The 25,429-nt window shown below is 57.2% G+C and overlaps 1 protein-coding gene across 11 annotated transcripts; it reads left to right on the forward strand.

Moving 5' to 3' along the window:
- Positions 1,322–22,810, forward strand: PTCH2 (patched 2). 11 transcript variants are annotated; one of them, XM_021096768.1, is made up of 22 exons: positions 5,436–5,660; positions 6,081–6,273; positions 13,464–13,653; positions 13,758–13,827; positions 13,986–14,077; positions 14,899–15,094; positions 16,007–16,128; positions 16,269–16,416; positions 16,490–16,621; positions 16,703–16,858; positions 16,950–17,042; positions 17,354–17,479; positions 17,569–17,687; positions 17,795–18,143; positions 18,504–18,591; positions 18,676–18,818; positions 18,906–19,086; positions 19,190–19,470; positions 19,559–19,696; positions 20,863–21,005; positions 21,090–21,189; positions 21,549–22,329. In XM_021096768.1, exons 1-22 carry the CDS (start codon positions 5,589–5,591, stop codon positions 21,813–21,815), a joined length of 3,399 nt encoding a protein of 1,132 aa, XP_020952427.1. In that variant the 5' UTR covers positions 5,436–5,588; the 3' UTR covers positions 21,816–22,329. The 11 variants fall into 11 exon arrangements, with proteins under 11 accessions (XP_020952423.1, XP_020952419.1, XP_020952420.1 ...); XM_021096763.1 differs by having other exon boundaries at positions 5,589–5,660; positions 18,279–18,591; positions 21,549–22,326; XM_021096764.1 differs by having other exon boundaries at positions 1,322–5,660; positions 21,090–22,810.

A 25,429-nucleotide genomic window follows, 5' to 3' on the forward strand; every position in this document is an offset into this window, starting at 1 on the left:
CGGCCCTTGCACAAGCCCATGAGCAGCTCCTGCTCCAAGGACAGGAGGGAGCTGGAGAAAACAGCCAAGGTAAGTGTCCCCCAGGGGGAGGCCTTGCTGAGTTTGAGTCCCAGCTGAGAGCAGCCCCCAGCTCAGGAACCTGCTGCCATTGTCTCCAGCAACTCCTGAACTAGCTGGGCACCCAGGATTTCTCTTCTCTTTGCTCTGTTTGTCCACCTGGAGGCAGGGACAGCTTTTCTTTCCTTTTGGCAGCATCTACAGGGGTTTGAAATGTAGTGAGCAGCTGAATGTCCACTGGCCAGCCACCTGTCCATGGGACAGAAGCCAGAGGAGCCAGGCAGGCTGAGGTTACAGACTCTGCCCTGCCTTTTCCAGTGATGCTGCATGAGGTGGGGGGAAGGGGGCCTTCGATGCCAGGCAGAGAGGACTCGGGAGGAGCTGAGGAACAGGGTTCCTTTTTTTTTTTCTTTCTTTCTTTTTAGGGCCACACCTATGGCATCTGGAGGTTCCCAGGCTAGGGGTCGAGTCAGAGCTGCAGCTGCCAGCCTGCACCACAGCCACAGCAAGGCCAGGTCCATCCGAGCCACGTCTGCAACCTACACCACAGCTCGTGGTGACACTGGATCCTTAACTCATTGAGCGGGGCCAGGGATTGAACCCACATCCTCACAGATACTAGGTGGGTTCATTACCACTGAGCCACAATGGAAACTCCCAGGAACAGGGTTCTAGGCACTTGCCAGATAAGGAAAAATGTGAGGGCTCCTGCTCCAAGAACCACCCCCTGTAACACCTCTCCCCACCTTCCTGAGCTTGTGAGGGGACTGACTGCCCTCACCCTGCCGAGGTTGCCCTCCAAGCTCTTTCCCAAGTTCAGAAGCTGAACTTCCCAGTTCTTCACCACATCACTCTTGTCATCCCATCCCCCTCTGCACTGGAAACGGGGTTGGGGGGACCTATTTAGTTGGAGCTTCAAGCGCAGTCCCAGGGTCTGCACAGCACAGATTAGAAGCTGTTTCTATTTCCAGAGAACTGCAAAGAGTACTTTTTTTTGGTTATTCACAGGCATCCCTACCCCCGAAGAAGTACGTAAGTCAGATCTTTGCTGCTTTCTTTTTTCTTTTTGTCTTTTGTCTTTTTAGGGCCACACCCGCAGCTTATGCAGGTTCCCTGGCCAGGGGTCTATTTGGAGCTGTAGCTGCCACCCTACACCACAGCCACAGCAACACAGGATCCAGCCTCGTCTGCAACCGACACCACAGCTCATGGCAACGCCAGATCCTTAACCCACAGCTCATGGCAACACCAGATCCTTAACCCAATGAGCGAGGCCAGGGATGGAACCCGGAACCTCATGGTTCCTAGTCAGATTTGTTTCTGCTGCGCCACGACAGGACCTCCCCTATAGGCTGCTTTCTAAAATAAGTGTGTCTGAGGAAGGGGGAGGGGTGTGGGAAGGGCCACCCAGACAGAAGGTCTAGAAAGCCCAGCTCTGATGGAGCTGACACGGCGGCAAAGAGGCTGGGCCGGAGGACACGTTCTGCAGAAGGTCAGGATGACCTGAGCCGTCTGCCGCCTCCGGGAAGGACGGCATCGGGGGCTTTTCTGCCTTGGATAAACGGGAGGTGCTGCTTTGATTCTCCTCTTCTCTCCTTTCCCCATTTTCATGGTCAAAGTCCATTCTCTATAATCTTTGCTTGCAGCCTCTGGCACTAGAGACCTGACAGGTGCAACTGGCCTAAAGCTGCCTAGAGGGGAGGGGCATATATTCCCAGGCTTGGCCCCTAAACATGGTGGGTGGCAGGAGGGGTCAGGAAACCAGCCCAAAACATGGTAAGGAGTGCCTTGGGGCAGTTCCAGGGAAAGAAGGCCTGCCCTGGCTCTGCCCACGTGGACCCTACCCTGAATCCAGGCTGGCCACTCGCTGTGTGTGTCTGTGTTTCCTCTCACTTTTCCTGGCACTGTTCCTCAGGCATATGTATTATCTCATTTAATCCTGAGGTCAATGTCGGGAATACTGTGACTTGCCCCAGATCTCACAGTCAGTAAATGAAAGACCCAGACCTCGAACCATGTCTTCTTTCTCTTTATTTTATTTATTTTTATGTTTTTTTCTTTTTTTAATTGCTCAAATGAATTTCTCACGTCTGTAGTTGTATAATGATCATAACAATCTGATTTCACAGGATTTCCATCCCACAGCCCAAGCACATCCCCCCACCCCCCAAACGGTCTGCCCCGGAGACCGTAAGTTTTTCCATGTCTGTGAGTCGGCGTCTGTTCTGGAAGAAGTTGTCTGTCCGTTTTTCAGATTCCACATGTCAGTGAAAGCATTGGATGTTGCTGTCTCATTGTATGGCTGACTTCACTTAGCATGATAGTTTCTAGGTCCATCCATGTGCAAAAAGTGCCGGTATTTCTTTTAGATTCTGTCGCCCTCCTGCCTCGCTCATCCAGTGTGTCTCACGTCTGGAGAGCTCCTCGAGAGGCAGCTCCCAGTGGTTCCCCTGTGGTCTCCGTGCTCCCTCTTAGGCAAGTGCCCTCCGTATAAGCCCAGAGCTTCGCAAAGGGGTGCCCCCCTCAGAGACCTTAAGGCGCATTTGTCTCTTTGATCCGTAGGTGGATTTACTCGTTGGTGATAACAGAGAGTTACTCTTCCGCTGTTCCCGGGCGAACTTCTCTGGTTTGGGGCCCAAAACACATACCCAGGTCCAGTGGAAGTGACTGAAGCAAGCTCTTCGGCGGTGAAGCATTCTGTAGAGAGAAAAGGGGACTTCTACCTCCTTTCCTGTTCCCTAAGGTCTGGTTTTAGCTCTCCGGGGCTGAGCTCAGCTGCTCTCAGTAACTCACTTGCTGGGAGAAGAGAGGTCACTTTGGAGCTCAGCAGTGAGTGGGCGCCAGGCCCCGATTTGGACTTCCTGGAACTGCTGACCAATTTCTCCCACCCTGGCCTTCGAACGCTACAAGTCAAGAAATTTTCTCCGCAGGCAGGCCTTGCCCTGAAAGATCCATAGAAATGCTGGATTTTGCCTCCGTTGTTAGCAGTGGTGGGCCTGCTGTGCAGCCAGAGTCCCAAGGCACAGGCAATTAGAAATCCATTTCCCCCGTGTAACTTGTGTCTTGTAAATCTAGCAAGAAGAAAGGAGGTCTCAAGAGCTACTTACAGGAAAGCTACTCTTCTTCCAGCCTTGATAACACCCAGCTCTACCCATCTTTTTTTCCATCTTTTTGCCTTTTTTATGGCCGCACCTGCGGCATATGGAGGATCCCAGACCAGGGGTCGAATCGGAGCTGGACCTGCTGGTCTACGCCAGAGCCACAGCAATGCAGGATCCGAGCCGTGTCTGCGACCTACACCACAGCTCATGGCAACGCCAGATCCTTAACCCACTGAGCGAGGCCAGGGATTGAACCTGTAACCTCATAGTTCCTAGTCGGATTCGTTAACCACTGAGCCATGACGGGAACTCCCTCTTCTTTTTTTTTTAATGGCCGCATGGATGTTCCAGGGCTGGAAATCGAACTCATGCCTTTGCAGAAACCCAAGCACCACAGGGGGAGCTCCTCAGCCATACCTATCTTTTGCTGTAGCTGCAAGAGCAACCTAGGGCCCCAAACTTCCTAGTTTAGAGGCCATTTCTAGTTTCAGAGAATTGCTGCGGGTGTACTTTATCCACAACAGGACCCCTCCTCTGCAAGAGGAGAAATGAAGTGCTACGTGTGTGTGCTACTTTTTTTTTTTTTTAAGGCCTGCAAGTGAGGCACATGAAAGTTCCCAGGCTAGGGGTCGAATCTGAGCTGCAGCTGCCGGCCGCAGCCACAGCCACAGCCACAGCAATGCAAGGTCCGAGCCACATCTGCAACCTATGCTGCAGTTTGCATCAATGCTGTTAACTGGCAGGGCACGGCCAGGGATCAAACCTGCATCTCATGGACATTATATCTTGTTCTTCACCCGGTGAGCCACAGTGGGAACTCCTACGTAAGCTGCTTTTAATGTGTAAGCACTACTTGGCCAACAGCATCATATGTGTATTAGTTCCTCCACAGGCATTTTGCTGGACGAATGGACCAATGGAAGTGGCAAACCCACTAGGTGTTCACCCCCTCAGCCTAAAAGGCCCCCTTTCCCAGGACTGAGGCCCTGGAGAGGATGTTAATTGACACAAGTTTTCAAAAAGCAGTTTGGCAACGTGTAGCAAAAGCCTTAAAAATGTTCATACTTTTGATCCAACACCCCCGCTTCTGGGAATCTGTCCTAAGGACATTCTCCAAATGATGGATACGGAGACTGCGTAGTAACATGAAATGTTTATGATGTAATCATAAACAAGTCTGGAAGAACTGACCAAGAAATTGTTGTATTAGAGGAATGGATTTATCAGAGATTCTTGTTCTCTTTCTCAAACTTTACACACCAGTGTACTGGTTTTACCCTCGTCTGCCACTCGGGGTTCATCAGTAGGGACCTGGCAGAAGCAGCACTCAGATGGGACGGTCGATAGACGCTTAGTAAAGGGACTGTTCCCCACTTCCAGTCCTTTCCAAGACTGGTTTCTGCACCTCCCGCATGACTCACTCAGCGTTCCTGAGCACCTACTTACTGCCTAGTGAGGGAGGCAGACTGCCAAGGACATCGACTGTATCACAAATGCAGTAATAAATATATAAATGAGTGACCGGGGGCACGAGGAGAGAAGCAACTATGTTAGGAGCGCGGTGAATAAAGGAAAGCTTCAAGGGATGCACGTTCAGTTTTGAACGTGGCCCGCCGAAACGGAAGGGCCACAACCTGCACAGAGGCAGAAGCGGCCGCGCTGGGTTTAGGACGTTCGCTGTGGCTCTGCAGGGCTGGAGGGAACGCTGGGCGGGTGCGAGGAGCTGGTTAGATCATGCCGGGCCCTGCGCTCCCAGTGGGCTGGGAGTCTTGGAGCGCTCATCAGGTCCGCATCTGAGGGCGAGGACTCTGGCCTCGGTGGGGGGATGGACTGAGGGAGCGAGAACGAGGCAGGAAAGGAGTCTTTGGGTCTCGGCTGGGTCGGCCAGCAGACACCTTTTCTCAGCAGGGTCTCTCCCGACTCCGCCGGCGCACCGCCCCTCCAGGACCTCCCTGCCGCCTCCTCCCCGAGGGCCCCGCGGGCGGGCGGGGGAGCGCGGCGAAGGGGGCGCTGCCTGGGTGGTCTCCCGCCCCCGTCCCCCCCCCCACCCAGCGGCTCCGTTGCCTAGCAGCGAATCCGGCCGCGCGGCTCCGGGTAATTTGCCGGCAGCTCAGCCAATGGGAGGGCGTAGCCAGACCCGCTCCCTTTTTCTGGGACTCCGGCCGCCGCCTCGGCAGTGCTGCGGCCACCTCGAGCCGCGCCGGGTGTCGCGGGCCGGTAGCTGTTCCCGCACGCGAGACCCCCTCCGCCTGGGGCCAGCTCCGCCCCGCGCTGCAGCCGCTCACAGACGCCGCTGCGCATCCGCATCCGCGCCGAAGGGCCCCACTGATTCCTACGCGGGCCCCGCGCTACGCGGGCCCAGGCCAACCTATGGGGGCGCCAAACAGATAATGCGAACTGGGGGCGCCCCTGCTCCCCATCCCCTCCCGTATGGCTGGACCGCCACCCCTCGGGGAGCTACCCCCGGGCTACGCATCCCCAGATGGATCTGCAGCACCCCAGGTGAGCGGCAGGGAACCCGGAAGAAGGAAGGTTGGGACTGGGTCCAGAGACCCCAGGTGTGTCACTCTGCACAGGTGTGATGTGTCTAAGTACCAGGTGTTACTGCCCGCCCAGGAGAGGCTGTGTGTCTGCGTCTCCGACGCAGAGTGAACGTGCCTATGGGTCCACCTCTGTCCACCTGAGAACTGGTTGTGTGTGTGTGTTTCCTATCAGAAAATGAGTCTGTGCCCTCCTCAGGTGTGCTTGGGTGGGAGGCAGGGCATGGAGTGAAGTTTTTTCCAGGGCGGTCCTGTGTCTGTGAGGTCCTCCCTGTCCATCCCAAAACCTAGAAACCAGGGCTCGGCAGAGTGTGTCATAGGGAGGGGGTTTCGTGGGTGTCGTTGCGGTCCTGCCTGGCTGACCCTTCTCTCTCCATCCCAGATCCTAGCTGGGAGCCTGAAGGCTCCCCTCTGGCTGCGTGCTTCCTTCCAGGGCCTGCTCTTCTCTCTGGGCTGCGCGGTCCAGAGACACTGTGGCAAAGTACTCTTCCTGGGACTGTTGGCCTTTGGGGCCCTGGCACTGGGCCTCCGCGTGGCCGTCATTGAGACAGACCTGGAACAGCTCTGGGTGGAAGGTGAGTGGTGGACACCGGCCGCAGCTGCTTTGGTATGCTGAGCACAAGACAAGAACAGGGTGAGGGGCTGGGTATGAGTTCTGGTGGGCTTTGTTCTGGGTCTGGAGGGGCGCCTGCCTGCCAGAGCCTGGGCATCTGAGAGCACTGCTCCCTCCCTCCCACACCCATAAACGGGCATCTGCAGATGAGGGAGCCCTGTGAATAGTTGTCTATGAGAGGGTGTGTTTATTGTTTATTGCCATTTTTTTATGTGTATTTGACTGTGCTGCAGAGTTTGTAAAGGCAACTGAAACAAGACCCCATCTTTCCGTAGCAAGGAAAGCATATGTACTGGGGAATAATATACAATATGACACAAAGCGGAAAATGATTGTGTTGGGAGTTCCCGCTGTGGCACAACAGGATCAGTGGCATCTTGGGAGCACTGGGACGCAAGTTCAATCCCCAGCCCAGGACAGAGGCTTAAGGATCCAGCGTTGCCACAGCTTTGGCTTAGGTCAAAACTGCGGCTTGGATCTGATCCTGGCCCAGGAACTCCATATGCCATGGGGTGGCCAAAAAAGATGAAAAAAAATAAGAAAAAAAATGGAGTTCCCGTCATGGCACAGCAGAAATGAACCCCACTGAGGTTTCAGGTTCCATCCCTGCCCTTTCTCAGTGGGTTAAGGATCCAGCATTGCAGACGCAGCCCAGATCCTGAGAGGGGGGACGGGCTGAGGGAGCAGGCTGTAGCTGGGATTAGACCCGTAGCCTGGGAACCTCCATGTGCCTTGGGTGTGGCCCTAAAAAGACCAAAAAAAGAAAAAAAAAAACGATTGTGCTGTATAAGAGAAGGCAGACAGAGATCACATCTGACTGAGAGAATCAGAAAAGTTAGAGCTAGAAGGCTAGGGAAACTTAATAACTCCTCCAACAGGCCTCCAGAGAGAGGTTCCGCACACCGAGGCCCCCTGCAGCCATTTAGTGGACAGCAGCACAGAGTCTGCGCTTCGAGACAGCAGCAGAGTCGAATGGAACCAAGTCTTCTCATGGAAGCATCAGATTAAAGTGATTTCTTATTAGTGGTTTGGACGCAGCTCTCCTTTCCCTGGCGCCTGGTTTCACAGGGCAGCCCTTGAAGAGTCAAACACCCGCTCTGTTCTTTCCTGGGAAATGTGCCTTAGTGGGCTCCCCCGAACCTCCCCAAGCCCTGGCCCACACCCAAAGGCAAGGCCCAGGTTAGAATCTCACACCCTTGAGTTATTTCAAATGCTGGCAAGCCCTAGGATCCAGAGCAGATGTTTCTTGGAGCCTGCCTGCCTGCTGGGCTCGCACACACCCCATCCGCACCTAGCCCCAGCCCTCTGCAGACTCACAACATACACACACTCTGGGCCGGCCCTGGGGTCCAGAGCAGCTGTTTCTGTGCCTGCCTGCCCCCAGCCCCAGGACACATGTGCCTTCAGGCAGATACACATACCCCCACCCACACCACTGCTGCCTGGGTGGTCCCAGGATTTCCTGCCACAATAGAGGCTGCCTCCCCCCACCTTCCTCTTTCATTCCTCCCCGTCTAAACACTGCTCCATCCTCCACTTTCCTCATCCTCGCTCCTACCCGCCCTCCCGCACAGGACAGGCTGGATCCCACTGGATTTTTGCTGCTGCTCGTGGGAGGGTGAAATAAGAGCCTGAGAGCCGATCCCTAGGTCTTTTCCCTGTATTTCAGACTATCATTCGGTCCTGCATTGGCCAGGGCTGGGGGGTGAGGTAAAAGCCGTGATCTTGACCTGACCTTTCCTCTATACCTCTGTCGTTGAGGCTTCTTCCAGCAATGCCCTAGGCAATGAGGAACTGATCAAGGTGGGGACTGAAGGAGTTCCCATAATGGCTCAGTGGGTAACAAACCCGACTAGTATCCATGAGGACGCCAGTTCGATCCCTGGCCTCGCTCAGTGGGTTAAGGATCCCGAATTGCCGTGAACTGTGGTGTAGGTCAAAGACGTGGCTCAGATCCCACATTACTGTGCCTGTGGCGTAGGCTGGCAGCTGCAGCTCCAATTCAACCCCTTGCCTGGGCACCTCCATATGCCGAGGGTGCAGCCCTAAAAACTTAAAAAGACAAAAAAAAAAGTGATGACTGAAGGGCATTCTCCATTCCTTTCCTGTTTAGCAAAATGCTAATACAGAAAGCAAAGAAAGAAGCGAGGAGTTCCTGCTGTGGCTCATTGGGTTAAGAATCTGGCTAGTATCCATGAGGTTCAATCCCCGGCCCCACTCAGTGGCTTAAAGGATCCCATGTTGCCGCAAGCTTCAGTGTAGGTCACAGATGCAAGTTGTTGTGGCGTAGGCTGCCAGCTGCAGCTCAGATTCGATCAACAGCTAGCCTGGGAACTTTCCTATGCCACAGGGCAGCCCTAAAAAGGCAAAAAGAAAAACTCAAAGAAGCAAGACTTTACCTCTCAGAGTTCGGGGTCTTCTCCAGCTTTGCTGTGTGAGATTTGGAATGTGACTTCTTCCTGATCAATTTTATTTATTTATTTTTTTTGTTATTTCTTTGGGGCCGCTCCCACGGCATATGGAGGTTCCCAGGCTAGGGGTCGAATCGGAGCTGTAGCCACCGGCCTACACCAGAGCCACAGCAACGCGGGATCTGAGCCGCGTCTGCAATCTACACCACAGCTCACGGCAACGCCAGATCCTTCACCCACTGAGCAAGGGCAGGGACCGAACCCGCAACCTCATGGTTCCTAGTCGGATTCGTTAACCACTGCGCCACGACGGGAACTTCTTCCTGATCAATTTTAAAGCTAAAGGACTCAAAGGGAGCTCAGTGCATTAAAGAAGCCAGCGTTGCCTTGAGCTTCGGTGTAGTTTGTGGATGCGGCTTGGATCCCGCGTTGCTGTGGCTGTGGTGTAGGCTGGCGGCTACAGCTCCGATTAGACCCCTAGCCTGGGAACCTCCATATGCTGTGGGTGTGGCCCTAAAAAGACAAAAAATAATAGTAAAAATAAAGAAAAATCACAACATATAGCCCAACTAGTACTTACAGGAACAGTGATAGAGATAGTTCGGAGTTGGAGCTGTCCCTGGAGATAAGGAACAGGCAGCCCTTCTATCTAGAAGGCAGGGCACAGCCGCATATCAATTGGTGGAGCCACTGTTCACTGGATACTCAAAGCGGAAACCTTCAGCGTCAGCCTTAGTACTTCTTGCTCATCTGATTCATTACTAAGCAGCCAGTTCTTCCTTTTTTTTTGGTCACAGCAGGAACTCCCAGGTCTTCCTTCTCAGCCTCTCTCATAACAGTCCCCTCCTTTCCACCCTCATGGCCGCTGCTCTGGGTGAGGCCTGGCCGTATCCCCCGAATGCATCGTTGAGGACGGTTTTAGTCTCGTGAAAAAGAGAGAAAGGGAAAGAGGGAGACTGACTTACCCCCCACCAGGAAGTCTGGCAGAAGACAGCAGAGAAGTTCCAGGATGGCTGATTCAGCAGTTGAAGGACCTCAGCAAGGACCCAGTTTCTTTCTCTTTTCTCCTTTACGTCCTGAGAGCTGGGCTCTTGTCCTTGGGCCTGGCGCCTCCTCCCGAGGTGCCCGCTGCAGTGGCAGGAAAGGGAAGTCACCCCTGTCCTGCATCCCTTTTTGAAAATGAGAGAAAGGATTTCCCTTGTGGCTCAGTGGGTTAAGCAGCTCAGGCTCAGGTCACTGCTGTGATGCGGGTTCAGTCCCTGGCCCAGAAACTTCCACATGCCATGCATGGGCACAGCCAAAAAAAAAAAAGAAAGAAAGTGAGGAAAAATTTACCAGCCATCCGTCTCCACCCCCACGGACTTCCATTTGGTTGCTTTGTCAAAAACTGTGTAGCATCCTATGCCTAAATTCTTCCCTTGGCAAAGGCGGTGGAATTACTTTGAGTTCTTAGACTAATCAAATTTCACCTCCTAAGGCTGGGGAGGGGCCCCGCTGCCCTGAATCCCTAGGGTTGTCCGAGTTCTCCAGGAATTCAAGGGCTGGGAGTTGATTTTCTTTCCCGCTCTCCTTCAAATCTGCCTCCACACTGCCCTCCTGTGGTGTCTCTAAATCTGGCCGAGCCAGTCCCCTGCTTAGAGCCCTTCCACCACCCTCCTAGGTCCTGGGGACTCCCTAGAACCAAGTTCAAGCTCCTTATCACACTCTGGGCTGCTTCTCCAGCAGCGTCTCCGCCTCACTCTTAGCACCCCAGCAACCCTGAGCCTCTGACAGCTCCCTGCCTACGCCTGGTCCAGACCCCTCATCCTGACTTCTTCCCCGGCCAAATCCCAGCCATCATTCACAGCTCAGTTCCAGAGTATATGGTCAGGTGATGAAAACATCAGGTCACCTCGCTTCTCTTCTCAAAACCTGCCATGGCTCCCATTTCACACAGAGACAACCTGAGTCTCTACCGAGCTTACAGGTCCTTATGTCTGAAATTTCTGAACCAGAGATTATGAACATTTCTGAGGGGCTTGAAATAATTGCAGTATTGCTTTCCCCCAAATATTATACCCAATTACATTTTTTTTTTTTTTTTGCCTTTCTAGGGCCGTACCCACAGCACATGGAGGTTCCCAGGCTAGGGGTCGAATCGGAGCTGTAGCTGCTGGGCTATACCACAGCTATAGCAGTGCCAGATCTGAGCCTTGTCTGCCATCTACACTGCAGCTCATGGCAACGTCAGATCCTTAACCCACTGGGCAGGGCCAGGGATCAAACCGGAGTCCTCATGGATACTAGTCAGGTTCGTTTACCACGGAGCCACGATGGGAACTCCCCCAACTACATTCTTGTAGTAGATGGGTCAGAATGCATTCTTCTGGAGTTCCCTTGTGGTGCAGTGAGTAAAGGATCTGGCATTGTCACTGCAGCTCAGGTTGCTGCTGTGGCATGGGTTTGATCCCTGGCCCAGGAACTTCCACACGCCACAGGCACAGCCAAAAAAAGTTTTTAAAGAAAAAGATCAGCAGGTTAAGAACCCAACATAGTGTCTGCGAGGGGACAGGTTTGATCCCTGGCCTCACTTCGTGGGTTAAGGATCCCAGGTTGCTGCAAGCTGCAGAGTAAGTCGAAGATGCAGCTCGAATCCAGTGTCTCCATGGCTGTGGTATAGGTTGGCAGCTGCAGCTCCAATTTGACCCTTAGCCCGGGGACTTCGATGTGCCCCAGGCATGGCCATAAAAAGGACAAAAAGGAAGTTCCTGTCATGGCTTAGTGGAAACAAACCCGACTAGCATCCATGAGGATTCAGGTGGGATCCCTGGCCTCGATTAGTGGGTCAGGGATCCAGCGTTGCCATGAGCCGTGGTGTAAGTTGCAGATGAGAATCAGATCCCATGTTGCTGTGGCCGTGGTGTAGGCTGGCAGCTACAGCTCCGATTCGACCCCTAGCCTGGGAACCTCCAATGCTGCGGGTGCAGCCCTAAAAAGACAAAAAGAAAAAAATAGACAAAGTGGGACTGGAGGAGTTCCCGTTGTGGCACAGCGGAAACAAATCCGACTAGCATCCATGAGGATGTGGGTTTGATCCCTGACCTCACTCAGTGGGTCAGGGATCCCGCATTGCCATGAGCTGTGGTGTAGGTTGCAGGCATGGCTTGGATCCCGCCTTGCTGTGGCTGTGGTGGAGGCCGGCAGCTGCAGCTCCAATTCGACCCCTAGCCTGGGAACTTCCATAGGTCGCGGGTGTGGCCCTAAATAGCAAAAAAAAAAAAAAAAAAAAAAAAGTGGGGCTGGAGTCTTGAAGACGCAGTACCTGCGGGCCCTAGGGGTAGCAGTGACCCATAGGCAGGTGGAAGCAGGACTGGGTCTGAGCCCAGACCAAGTCCATAAACCCCCCGTGGTGGTTTGGCCCTGGCCCTTGCCTGCTCCAAACCAGGCAGGTCAGAGCATCCCGCCGCCACAGCCCCCCCTTACAGAGCTGGCCTCTGTAGCCAGTGCAATGCAGGACTTGATGAAGGCGACGGAGGTGGACCAGGCCCTGGGATTCCTCGTGGTCTGGACAGTGAGATTAGTAAAAGGGCTCCTCCCCTACCCACCACCCGCCCCAGCCCCCCGCCCACTCTGATGGCACCTCTTTGAGGGTACCTGCACGATGAGTGGTACCTGCACTGTGAGTGGAAACAGGCAGCATCCGACCCTCCGCCTCACCTGTGCTGCCCCAGCGCCGTTGTTGCCAGGTACCCTCGCCACCCTCTTTTCAGAGCAGTTTGCAAGAAGTTGTATGGATGTAAGGAATTCTCCTGTGACACAGGATCGGATGTGGTCACTGCATTGGCTTGGGTCACTGCTGTGGCACCGGTTTTATCCTTGGCTTGGGAACTTCCGCATACGTGGCTGTGGCCAAAGAAGAAAGATGTACGGATATAAACCACCCCTGGGACAGCCTTTTGGTCTTTTTTTTTTTTTTTTTTGGTCTTTTTAGGGCCACACCCACAGCATATGGAAGTTCCCAGGCTAGGGGTCGAATCGGAGCTACAGCTGCCGGCCTACACCACAGTCACAGCAAAATGGGATCCGAGCCGTGTCTGCGACCTACACCACAGTTCACAGCAATGCCAGATCCTTAACCCACTGAGCGAGGCCGGGGATCGAATCCGCAGCCTCATGGTTCTAGTCGGATTCATTTCCGCTGCGCCACAACAGGAACTCCCTTTTGGTCTTTTTAGAGCAGTATCCGCAGCATATGGAAGTTCCCAGGTTAGGGGTCGAATCGGAGCTACAGCTGCCGGCCTACACCACAGTCACAGCAACTCGGGATCTGAGCCGAATCTTTGACCTACACCACAGCTCATAGCAACGCCAGATCCTTAACCCACTGAGTGAGGCCAGGGATGGAACCTGCGTCCTCACGGATACTAGTCAGCTTCGCCACCGCCAAGCCACAACGGGAACTTCTGATCTCTCATTTTTAAGTTATTTGCTCCAAACCCAGGCAACTGGGTTCACACTCAAACTGTATATACGTAGGTCGCAGAAGAATTCCGCAGAGCCACACTGCTGGGCCTCCACTCCAGGTTCCAAGCAGAGAACCAGGAGCCTGGGGAACCAGCGAGGCCATCAGGGAGAAGGCAGGGGCCCCTTGGCAGTGCTTCTCCTCTTATCCTGGGAGGCCTCAGGGGTTAGGATCCCGCGTCCCCAGAGCTCTGATCCACTGAGGCTCTTTCCCCCCAGCGTTCTCTCTCTGCTCTGGCAGCCGGCAGCCGGGTGAGCCAGGAGCTGCAATACACCAAGGAGAAGCTGGGGGAGGAGGCGGCGTACACCTCGCAGATGCTGATACAGACCCCGCGCCAGGAGGGGGAGAACGTCCTCACGCCCGAGGCCCTTGGCCTCCACCTCCAGGCAGCCCTCACCGCCAGTAAAGTGCAAGTGTCCCTCTATGGAAAGTGCGTCTGGCTGAGCCCCTGAGCTGCTGGGGGTGCGACGCGCTGCCACGGGGCTGGCGAGAATCCCCCCCTTCTGCTGATCTCTGTGCCCCTGGCTGTTGCAGGTCCTGGGACTTGAACAAAATCTGCTATAAGTCTGGAGTTCCCCTAATTGAAAACGGAATGATCGAGCGGGTGAGTGTCCTGAGCTGTCCTCTGACACTGGGTCGGGGTGGGACCTTTTCCGCGGTGGGGGGGGGGGGCCTAAAAGTCGGGCGGTGGGGCTCGGCAGAGGGCACCCTACGGAGAGAGGGCAGAGGGAGGACTGACATGGCCTGGGATGTCCCTGGCAGATGGTCGAGAAGCTGTTCCCGTGCGTGATCCTCACCCCCCTCGACTGCTTCTGGGAGGGAGCCAAACTCCAAGGGGGCTCTGCCTACCTGCCGTGAGTGCCGCCACTGCCGCCCCGCTCCCCGTCGGGACCTCCCAGGCAGAAACGAGGGGCGGGGGTACACAGGGATGGAGACCCCTCCCAGGCCGGGGTCGGGGGAGGGGCTGCCCCAGTCTGCCCACCCCCTTCTCACCTCCGAAGGAAGACCTGCCTTATGAGACACAATGAAACACCAAGGTCTGTAAGATGTGAACAAAGGAGAACAAGAACTTTGCCAGGGAGCGTTAGCTAGGGGTCGGCTCCGCTGCTGCCCCGGCCGGAAAGGAAACCTCTTACAGCAGTTCCCGTCGTGGTCCCGCGGAAACGAATCTGACTATCCATGAGGATGCAGGTTCGATCCCTGGCCTCGCTCAGTGGGTTAAGAATCCAGAAGTGCCATGCGCTGTGGTGTAGGTTGCAGGCGAGGCTTGGATCTGCTGTGGTGTAGGCTGGCGGCTACAGCTCCGATTGGACCCCCAGCCTGGAGAGCTCCACATGCTGGGGGTGTGGCCCTAAAAAACAAACAAAAAAGAAGGAAAGCCTGTTACAGCCACGCCCCATACGGTTATATATTAGAACCAAGAAAGGGATGCGGCGGCACTTTTCTGGGCCTTTTCCTGTGTCAAATGCCGCCGTCCTCCGTCCCCGTCTCAGCCCCTTGCGTTCAGCTCATCCACCATCTCGGCCGCAGCCTGGCGGGCCCAGCCGTGCGCACCTCCACATGAAGAGACAACGAGCAGCCAGGAGGAGGGCGGGGTGCTGCTCGGGCCCCATTCCAGCGGTTTGGCGCGTGGGAATTGACCCCTGACCCTCGCCAACCTTGGGCTCTCCCCCAGGGGCCGCCCCGACATCCAGTGGACCAACCTGGATCCGGAGCACCTACTGGAGGAGCTGGGCCCCTTTGCCTCCCTCGAGGGCTTCCGGGAGCTGCTGGACAAGGCACAGGTGGGCCAGGCCTACGTGGGGCGGCCCTGTCTGCACCCTGACGACCTCCACTGCCCGCCTAGTGCCCCTAACCACCACAGCAGGCAGGTGGGTTCCAGCCAGGTCTGCCCGGGAGGGGCCGTTTTCCTTACTTTCCTTTCACGCGGTCCCTGTTCTAGGAGAGAGCAGACTGCACTCTGTGCTCGGCCCCCCGTTTCCTGGACGCTGTCACCCCGCTAGACGCCTAGGCTATCCCGTTCCCATGCTGTTCTCCTGAGGAACCGCCTATGAATCCCTTTGACTTTTCTAAGCCCAGAAAGGCTGGACCTCATCAAAAGAGACGTGTACATGGAAACAGGACCAGCTAGCCAAGCAGGAGTGTCACACCTGTCTCCTGAGTGTCGGTGATACTGTGAGGACCTTTCCAAAATCCACCAGAGTTGGAGTTCCCTGGCGGCTCAGCAGGTTAAGGATCTGGCATTGTCCCTGCTGTGGCTCTCTGTTTTTTCGGTTGGTTGGTTTCTTTTCAGGGCCGCACCTGCGGCATATGGAAGTTCCCAGGCTAGGGGTCCAATCAGAGCTGCAGCTGCCGGCCTACACCACAGCCACGGGATCCTTAACCCACTGAGTGAGGCCAGGGATTGAACCCACCACCTCATGGATACTAGTCGGGCTCGTTACCACTGAGCCATGATGGGAACTCAGCTGTGCACAGGTTCAATCCTTGGCCGGGGAACTTCCGCATGCTGCAGGTGTGGCCAAAAGAACACCCACTGGGGTTATGCCAGCTCCTCCCAGCAGCCTGTTTTATAGGCTTCTGCCCCCTCTTGTGGCGTCCTCTCTGCAGGACCCTAGCTGTTCCCTTCCGGAGTAAACAAGAGGCTCAGGAGAATGGTTATCTATACTTGAGGCCTGCAGAGCTCTGTGGCAGGCGTGGTTCCTGGAGGTACCACCCCAGAGACACCCAGTTATCCACCACCAGGGCCTCGAGTCATACTCGCCTCCCTGCCCCTCCTCCAGGCTCCCAATGTGGCTCAGGAGCTGAGCGGGGGCTGCCACGGCTTCTCCCACAAGTTCATGCACTGGCAGGAGGAACTGCTGCTGGGGGGCATGGCCAGGGACCCCCAAGGACAGCTGCTGAGGTAGGGCCTTTCCTGGGAGCTGGCAGGGGCGCCTCAGGCCTGGGGAGCCACACCGATGCCACACTGCTCTGGCCAAAGTCCCCTGCCCCCACCAGGTGTTCGGGGCAGCTCAGACCCCCGATTCTCCTGTCCCCCCCCAGGGCAGAGGCCCTGCAGAGCACCTTCCTGCTGATGAGCCCCCGCCAGCTGTACGAGCACTTCCGGGGCGACTACCAGACCCACGACATCGGCTGGAGCGAGGAGCAGGCCGGCACGGTGCTGCAGGCCTGGCAGCGGCGCTTCGTGCAGGTCAGTGTGCGGCGCAGGCAGTGAGGGGCCCCGGGGCCGCTGCCTCCCCCGCCTCACAGCCCGCTCTCTGCAGCTGGCCCAGGAGGCCCTGCCTGGGAACGCGTCCCAGCAAATCCACGCCTTCTCCGCCGCCACCCTGGACGACATCCTACACGCCTTCTCCGAAGTCAGCGCCACCCGTGTGGTGGGAGGCTACCTGCTCATGGTGGGTCCTCCTGGCGCCTTGCCCACCCCTGCCCCCCGAGCCCTGGGAGCCCTTCTCCGAGCCTGCCCTCTCCCCCCACAGCTGGCCTACGCCTGCGTGACCATGCTGCGGTGGGACTGTGCCCAGTCCCAGGGAGCTGTGGGCCTTGCCGGGGTGCTGCTGGTGGCCCTGGCGGTGGCCTCGGGCCTCGGGCTCTGTGCCCTGCTCGGCATCGCCTTCAATGCTGCCACTACCCAGGTACGCCAGGACTGCAGGGCGCACTTGGGAGCCAACCGCCAGGCCACTCAGCTGCTCCGCTCCTCAGCTGCCCGCCCCTGTGCCGCTGCAGGTGCTGCCCTTCTTGGCACTGGGAATCGGCGTGGATGACATATTCCTGCTGGCACATGCCTTCACAGAGGCTCCGCCTGGCACCCCTCTCCAGGTGAGCCTCGTCCTCCGGCCTGGGCTCACCGGAGGCTGTTCTGCACAGGGGCTGAGAGCCTCTTGGTTTGAGTGACCCCGAGCTGGTAATTAACCTCTCTGGCCTCCTGTCCACATCCGCAAACACGGGAAATCCTAGCACTTGTGTCCTGGGGGTGGTTGTGCGGCTCGGTGATGCAGTTCACGTTGAGTGCTTAGAACGGCGTGGGACGATTCGCGGGACCCAGTCAGTGTTGGCTGCTGCGCCGTCCCCCTACCTGCCCTGCCACCCAGGTGCCCGAGCCTCCCTCTCACGCTGCCTTGTCCCGGCAGGAGCGCACCGGTGAGTGTCTGCAGCGCACGGGCACCAGCGTCGCGCTCACGTCCATCAACAACATGGTGGCCTTCTTCATGGCCGCCCTCGTGCCCATCCCTGCCCTGCGGGCCTTCTCCTTGCAGGTGAGGCCTCCCAGCGGGCCCGGGCTCAGGGCGGGCGTGGAGCCGGGGGCGGGCTTCACCCAGGCTCTCTGCCCCCCCTCCACCCCCAGGCGGCCATAGTGGTCGGCTGCAACTTCGCAGCCGTGATGCTTGTCTTCCCGGCGGTCCTCAGCCTGGACCTGCACCGGCGCCACTGCCAGCGCCTTGATGTGCTCTGCTGCTTCGCAAGGTACCCGCCCCCGCCAGCAGGCCGTCCTCGCTTGGCCCTGTCCCACCCTGTCCCCTCAGCAGCATTTCCAGACACAGACCTGTCACCCCTCTCTCTGCCTCTTCCAGCCCCTGCTCTGCTCGGGTGATTCAGATTCTGCCCCAGGAGCTGGGGGATGGGACAGTACCCGTGGGCATTGCCCGCTTGACTGCCACCGTTCAAGCCTTTGCCCACTGTGAAGCCAGCAGCCAGCATGTGGTCACCATCCTGCCTCCCCAAACCCACCTGGTGCCCCCACCTTCTGACCCTCTGGGCTCTGAGCTCTTCAGCCCGGGAGGGTCCACACGGGACCTTCTAGGCCAGGAGGAGGGGACACGGCAGAAGGCAGCCTGCAAGTCCCTGTCCTGTGCCCACTGGAATCTTGCCCATTTCGCCCGCTCTCAGTTTGCACCCTTGCTGCTCCAACCCCATGCCAAGGTAAGGCTGCAGGCTCAGGCAGCCTGAGGTGGGACGGGGCAGAGGCTTCTCAGGTGTCTCCGGGCCCCAAGAAGGGCAGCAGGCTCAGCCCCGGGGGTATCCCTGGGCCTCCAGCTTAGTTGCTGTTTCCCACAGGCCATGGTGCTGGTACTTTTTGGGGCTCTTCTGGGCCTGAGCCTCTATGGAGCAACCTTGGTGCAGGATGGGCTGGCCCTGACAGATGTGGTGCCTCGGGGCACCAAGGAGCATGCCTTCCTGAGCGCCCAGCTCAGGTACTTCTCCCTGTACGAGGTGGCCCTGGTGACCCAGGGTGGCTTTGACTACGCCCACTCCCAACGCGCCCTCTTTGATCTGCACCAGCGCTTCAGTTCCCTCAAGGCCGTGCTGCCCCCACCGGCCACCCAGGCGCCCCGCACCTGGCTGCACTATTACCGCAACTGGCTCCAGGGTGAGAGGCGAGGGGCCCGGCAGGGAGGGCTGCAGCCAGCCAAGCCCCCCGAACCCCAGGCCAGCCTTCCCGGTTCTCTCCCAGAAATCCAGGCTGCGTTTGACCAGGACTGGGCTTCCGGGCGCATCACCCGCCACTCGTACCGCAATGGCTCCGAGGATGGCGCCCTGGCCTACAAGCTGCTCATCCAGACCGGGGATGCCCAGGAGCCTCTGGATTTCAGCCAGGTTGGGAGAGGAAAGGGCAACGGTCCGGGAGCTCAGAGGGGCCCAGGCCTCACGGGCCCAGGCCTTCAGCCCGCTCTGCCTCCGCAGCTGACCACGAGGAAGCTGGTGGACCAGGAGGGGCTGATTCCACCCGAGCTCTTCTACGTGGGGCTGACCGTGTGGGTGAGCAGCGACCCCCTGGGTCTGGCAGCCGCGCAGGCCAACTTCTACCCCCCGCCTCCCGAGTGGCTGCATGACAAGTATGACACCACCGGGGAGAACCTTCGCAGTGAGTGCTGGGGGGCCCAAAGAGCCTAGGCCTGGGCCCGCGCAGGCCCCACCCCGAGGCCCTGCTCCGCACTCCCCGTGCTCACCGGCCCTCCCCCCTGCAGTCCCGGCGGCCCAGCCCTTGGAGTTCGCTCAGTTCCCTTTCCTACTGCGCGGCCTCCAGAAGACCGCAGACTTCGTGGAGGCCATCGAGGGGGCCCGGGCAGCATGTGCTGAGGCAGGCCGGGCTGGGGTGCGTGCCTACCCCAGCGGCTCCCCGTTCCTCTTCTGGGAGCAGTACCTGGGCCTGCGACGCTGCTTCCTGTTGGCCATCTGCCTCCTGCTGGCGGGCACTTTCTTCGTCTGCGCCCTGCTGCTGCTTAGCCCCTGGACGGCTGCCCTCATCGTAAGTCCTTGCGGGGTGCGGCTGGAGAGACCCACAGCTCCCCGACTCTGCCCTGCCCAGGAGCCCTGGGTGAGCCCTGCCCTCCCAGGTGCTGGTCCTGGCGATGATGACCGTGGAGCTCTTTGGCATCATGGGTTTCCTGGGCATCAAGCTGAGCGCCATCCCCGTGGTGATCCTGGTGGCGTCTGTGGGCATCGGTGTCGAGTTCACTGTCCACGTGGCTCTGGTGAGCACAGGTGCTGGGGAGGGGCGGGCCAGCAGGTTCACTCGGCAGTCTGCCAGTGTTGACCAGGCACCTACTGTGTGCTAGGTCCTGTTTAAGAATGGGGAGATGAGAGTAACCCAGATAGGCTTTACCTTCAGGGGAGCTTATGCTACAGTGCAAGGTAAACGGTAAAAAGTAAGCAGCCATTTCAGCAGAGGGGCGGCCAAGAGGCCCGAGAGGATCAGAGAAATGCGGTGGTAGCTGGACGCCAGAGCGGGTGAAAGACAGGTTCCACCAAGACGGAGGTAGTAGAACTGAGGCAGGCAGGCCTCCCCACAGCTCCCTGTTCTCTGGCAGAGGAGGAGTGGGCATGGGGTGGGGGCCGTGGACCGACCAGCTGGAAGCACCAGACCCCACAAACAGCTCCCTTTTTTCCCCCATAAAAACCTTATTGTTTTTCTAAGAACAACACATAGGGAGTTCCCGTCCAGGCCCAGTGGTAACAAAGCTCAAGGAGTATCCACGAGGTTGCAGGTTCGATCCCTGGCCTCGCTCAGTGGGTTACTCTGGCACTGCCATAAACTGAGGTGAGGAGCACAGACACGGCTTGGATCTGGCCTTGCTGGGGCTGTGGTGTAGGCCAGCAGCTGTCGCTCCAATTCATCCCCTCGCCTGGGAACCCCCATATGCCACAGGTGCAGCCCTTTAAAAAAAAAAAAAAAAGACAATATATAGTCCTTGGGGGGACAAAAAAAGTCAGCATGTAGGAAAGAACCAAGAAAAAATTAGAGAGACTCCGAAATGTCACCCTGAGAAGTTATCACTTTTGGTGTCCACCCTTCTGCCCCAGGAGTCAGCAAACTTTTTCTGTAAAGGGCCAGATAGTAATAATTTTAGGCCCGGCCGTATGTCTCTGCGGCGACTCTGCCCTCCCAGCACAAAAGCAGCCGGAGGTTACAGGTACACGAAGGGGCGTGGCTGTGCGTCAACAAAACTTTATTGATAAAAGACACGCGCTGGCCTGTAGTGTGCCGACCTAGTCTGGACATCTCTCTGTCAACTCCAGGAACTTGGTTCCCATGGTTGCCCCGGCCTTCCGTGGGCCAAGGCGAGGGTGAGCCCGGGGCCCACAGGCGAGCTGGCCCTGGTTGGCCGAGGAGCAGCTCCAGGACCCCTTTGTTCCCCAGGGCTTCCTGACCGCCCAGGGTAGCCAGAACCTGCGGGCTGCCCGCGCCCTGGAGCACACATTCGCCCCGGTGACCGATGGCGCCGTCTCCACGTTGCTGGGTCTGCTCATGCTTGCTGGTTCCAACTTTGACTTCATCGTCAGGTAGGGAGGCTCGGGCACGGCGGCGGGGCTGGCCGGCCCTGGCCGCGGGACCTGCCCGGCTGACCCCCGCCCCCGCCCCCCCAGGTACTTCTTCGTGGTGCTGACAGTCCTCGCGCTGCTGGGCCTCCTCCACGGGCTGGTGCTGCTGCCTGTGCTGCTGTCCATCCTGGGCCCCCCGCCAGAGGTGACCACACCCGCCTTCTGCTCCCGGCCCGCAGGATGGGGCGGGAAAGGCAAGGGGAGGGACAGAGACAGGACAGGGGGCGCTCAGTGGCCAACAGACGGGGCTCAACTCACAAGGACACCTCCCCATGAGGTGCCACCAACTGAAGGTGGCATCCTCCCCTTTTGCCCAGACAGACAACATGTCCCTCTCCCCCAGACTCCTTCAAAGACCCACCTTAGCCTTTCGGGGTCCCGAGCAGGGTGCAGGGTTTGCCCCAGGCCCAACATCCTGTCCTTGATCAGCTCTCACATCCTGCTGGAAGCCACCGGAGGACCCCAGGAGCCCGAGCTCACTGGGGCTGATGTCTCCCCTGCCAGGTCGTACAGATGTACAAGGAGAGCCCAGAGGTCACGAGCCCCCCGGCTCCACGGGCAGGAGGGCTCAGGTGGGAACTGCCACCCACCTTGCCCGAGAGCTTTGCCAGAGTGACCACCTCCATGACCGTGGCGCTCCGCCCACCCCCACTGCCTGGCGCCTACATCCACGCAGCCTCGGAGGAGCCTGCTTGGTCCCCTGCTGCCACACCCGCTGCCAGCGGCTCCAGCAACCTCAGTTCTAGGGGACCGTGTGCAGCCACCGGATGAAAGCAGCTAAAGCATTGAGACCCTTTGGGGGCCCCATGAAGTCACTGGGAAGCCCTGGGTGGGTGACTCAAGGCAGGGCAGACTCCTGGGGGGCCCTGCTGCTGCTGCTGCTCTCTGCCTCCATCCCTCCCTTGACCCGGCCATCACGGACCCCCGTCGTACCCACACAGACCTACCACCCTCGAGGCTGCTCACAGCCTCGCACGCACGGGTCCTCTGTGCACGTGCTGTGTCTGGGTCGGGTAAAAGCCAGCACTTCAGGCTGCAGGGCAGGCCTGCCCCCCTCCCCACCCCAGGCTGCTGCCCCCAGCAGACCCAGCCTGAGGCACCCTCTGCCAGTCCTGGTCCCCCACTGCTTGGTGACTCCTGGATAGGCGCGCCACACCCCCGCCCACATCGCACCACATAAATTATTTATATGAAGATGTTTATTTTTGTAGTTGATATAGATGTTAGCTATGCTGAAAGTTTTATTTTTAAAAGAGTGAAATATATTCTATACGAACTCATCTCAAATACCTTTGGTGCTGTTCTTTCCGCTGGAGCCGTGAGCTTGCGAGGTCCTGGGCTCCTCTCGCCCTTGGTCGGTTTGCCACCTGGCAAGTGGAGATGCTCACGCGCTTGGTAACAGCGTCTGGCTGAAGTGCTTGGCGCACAAAACGACGCGAACGTCTTTGGGGTCAGACCCCACTGTGTGTTTTCAGAGCCATCATAATCCAGCCCTGCACGTCTCTTCACTCATCCCCACTTTCCTGTTTCGGCAGCATGGGGGGATGGGCAGAGGACCACTGCCGTGCAGCAGGGGGGAGGTGAAGGGGAAGCAGATGGAGAAAGTGGCTGAGGTGTCCCCCTGTGGTGCAGTGGGTTAAGAACCTGATGGCAGCCACTTGGGTCCACTGCAGAGACATGAGTTTGATCCCTGGCCCCGAATCTTCCACATGCCACAGGTACAGACATTAAAAAAAAAAAAAGAAAGGGAGTTCCCACTGTGGCTCAGTGGGTTAAGAACTGGACTAGTATCCATGAGGACTGGGGTTCGATCCCTGGCCTCTCTCAGTGGGTTTAAGGACCCAGTGTGACCGCAAGCCGCAGTGTGGGTCACAGATGCAGCTGGGCTCCTGTGTGGCTGTGGCTGTGGTTGTGGCGTAGGCCAGCAACTGCAGCTCTGATTCAATCCCTCCTTAACCACCTGGGAACCTCCTTATGCCATAGGTGCAGCAAAAAAGAAAAAAGAAAAAAGGGGCCAACTGGGGTTCTCTTGTGCAGCAGGTTAAGGACCCAGCATTGTCATGGCAGCAGCTTGGGTGGAGGGCACAGCTCCTTCTCTCCACCAAAAAAAGAAATTGGCCAATTAAAACAGAAACGGGGTCGGTAGGGTCTGCGGAGATATTGTAGGAGTTTTGTGCCAGACCAACTTCCAAGGCAGAGGCCTCTGCAAGTCAGCAGTCAGCTTGGCGCCCCAGAGGCATCTTTGGCCAGACAGTTGGCAGATCAGTGGGGGCACTGTCAAAAGTGAGTTTGCCCTGGCAGCCAGTGAGCAGTGTATTTAAGCTGTTTGTTCTGTGAAGGCTCAACAGCCCCACTGTACAGAGGACTGAAGAGTCTGGCCACACCCCTGGGTGTAGAGCACAGTCTGAGCCAGCGGAGGGGGTGGGCGGTGTTTTTATTGCCCCTCAATTATCCCAGGGCTCAGTCTCCACGGACACACCTATACGCCCTGGGGTCCACTCACTCACCAGGAACGAACCCACCCCAGAGCAATGCCTTCTCACACCCCACCCCACCAGGCCAAAGGCCAGAAAATCAGGTTCTGACCGAAAGCGGGGAAGAAAAAAAACCTACTACTGCTGATCAACATAAAAATGCTTGAGAAGATTTAAGAGAAGCGGGTAGCTGGCTTAGACCCTAGAGTAGGAGGTGCATCCAGGATGCCCAAGGGATGGACGCCGGATTTGGGTCCAGGAGTGTTTGGGTCACTATGGCGGGGCTTTGGGGTAGAGCAAGAGAGCTCCCCAGGATGAATAGTGCAAAAGATGTCAGCCCACAGTGCCACTTACCAGCTGAGTGCCCTGGAAAGTCAGACAACCTCACTGAGACGCAGCATCTTCATCTCTGAAATGGGAAGATGAGAGCATATCTTGTAAGGTGCTGTCTTTTCCTTCCAGGATGTTTTGGTGGTGCTGCTGCTGCTGGTGGTGGTTTGTTTTTTACAGCCACACCTGTGGCATATGGAAGTTTCTGGGCTGGGGGTCCAATCAGAGCTACAGCTGCCAGCCTGTATACCACAGCCACAGCAACACGGGATCCCAGCGGTGTCTGCAACCTACACCACAGCTCATGGTAACATGGGAGCCCCGACCCATTGAGGGCGGCCAGGGATCAAACCCACATCATCATAGACACGAGTCGGATTTGTTTCCACTTTGCCACAACAGGAACTCCCCTTTCAGAATTTTAAATGAAATATTTACATAAGAAATAACCTGGCTTCTCATAGGTGCTATTTTCTTCGCAAGATGCTGAAAATTTGTGCTCTGATTGCATAACCCTGAAACATGGAATAGTGTCCTGGTGTGGCAGCAGCTGAGGGGCTCCAGGCAGTTGGAGCTGGACCACTCCAGGAAGGGTCAGTCCTGGGGCACCTTCCACAGCCAGTCTGGGGTACTGCCCAGCCTAACTCCATCGGGCCTCCGCATCGCCCCCGCTCTCTTGGGACAGCGAAGGGCCATGCTCACAGCCTTCCTTCACACACACCACACTCTACTCCAGACAAGTAAATGACTTTCAGGGTTCACCTCCCATAACTTCAGAGTACACGCTTTCACCTCTGCTGCACAAACCGTCCTCCCAAAGAAAGTGGATGCCACCTCCTCCAGAAGGGATGGTGATTTGCCCCCTACATGGTCCCAGTGCCCTGAGTATCTGTGCTCCATCGTTCCCCCTTCTGTCTCTAGAACCGGATTGGGATTTGCGTGGGGGCGGCCGGGGCGGGGGGGGGGGGGGGGTCCCCAGAAACAGGGAGAACTAGCAACGGGAGCTATCCCAGCCTCAGTAAGGGACTCGGCACCCAGCGGAAAGCGCCCTTATCTCAGCGGGCAAACCGGCCGCAAGGGGCGGAGGGGAAGGCGGGCACAGCGAGGGAGCGCGGGAGAGCTGCGGCCCAGGAGTCCCCACCGCGCGCGCCACCAGGGCCACCTGCGATTTGCATACCCATGGTGCACCACGAAAACACAGCTTCACGACGCTTGAGTTCCAGCCCCACGGGCATTTGTCCATCGTTGGCCGCATGGTGCCCGTTAGACATACATTGTCTATGTAAATTCCACGCAAGGCGTGCAAACGGCTAAGGACCTGAACAACCATAAGTGAGCTAAGTGCTGTGTCGCTCTGGGAGGTCCCCAGCGGAGGCAGCCAGCCATGCTCTGGTTTCTCTTCAGATCGTATAAATCTTTCGCCTTTTACTAAAGATTTCCGTGGAGAGGAACAGTTGTGAGTGTTCAACCAATTTTTTGAGGCCTCGTTCTCTCGAGGCTACATTCTCAAAATGAAAAATAGAACTTATCTGGGGTTTTTCATTTGAAAGTTATGCTAATTCACGCACGTAATTTAGTTGT

Source organism: Sus scrofa, chromosome 6 (assembly GCF_000003025.6).
Source record: "Sus scrofa isolate TJ Tabasco breed Duroc chromosome 6, Sscrofa11.1, whole genome shotgun sequence".
Taxonomy (NCBI): Eukaryota; Metazoa; Chordata; class Mammalia; order Artiodactyla; family Suidae; genus Sus; species Sus scrofa.

Bases quoted from the DNA above. Each gene is read 5' to 3' on its own strand.
- PTCH2 (XM_021096760.1), top strand. From the start codon at position 5,589: ATGGCTGGACCGCCACCCCTCGGGGAGCTACCCCCGGGCTACGCATCC. The intron at 17,043-17,353 runs GTGAGCCTCGTC...TTGTCCCGGCAG, and splicing joins CGCCTGGCACCCCTCTCCAG to GAGCGCACCGGTGAGTGTCT. The intron at 18,144-18,278 runs GTAAGGCTGCAG...TGTTTCCCACAG, and splicing joins TGCTCCAACCCCATGCCAAG to GCCATGGTGCTGGTACTTTT.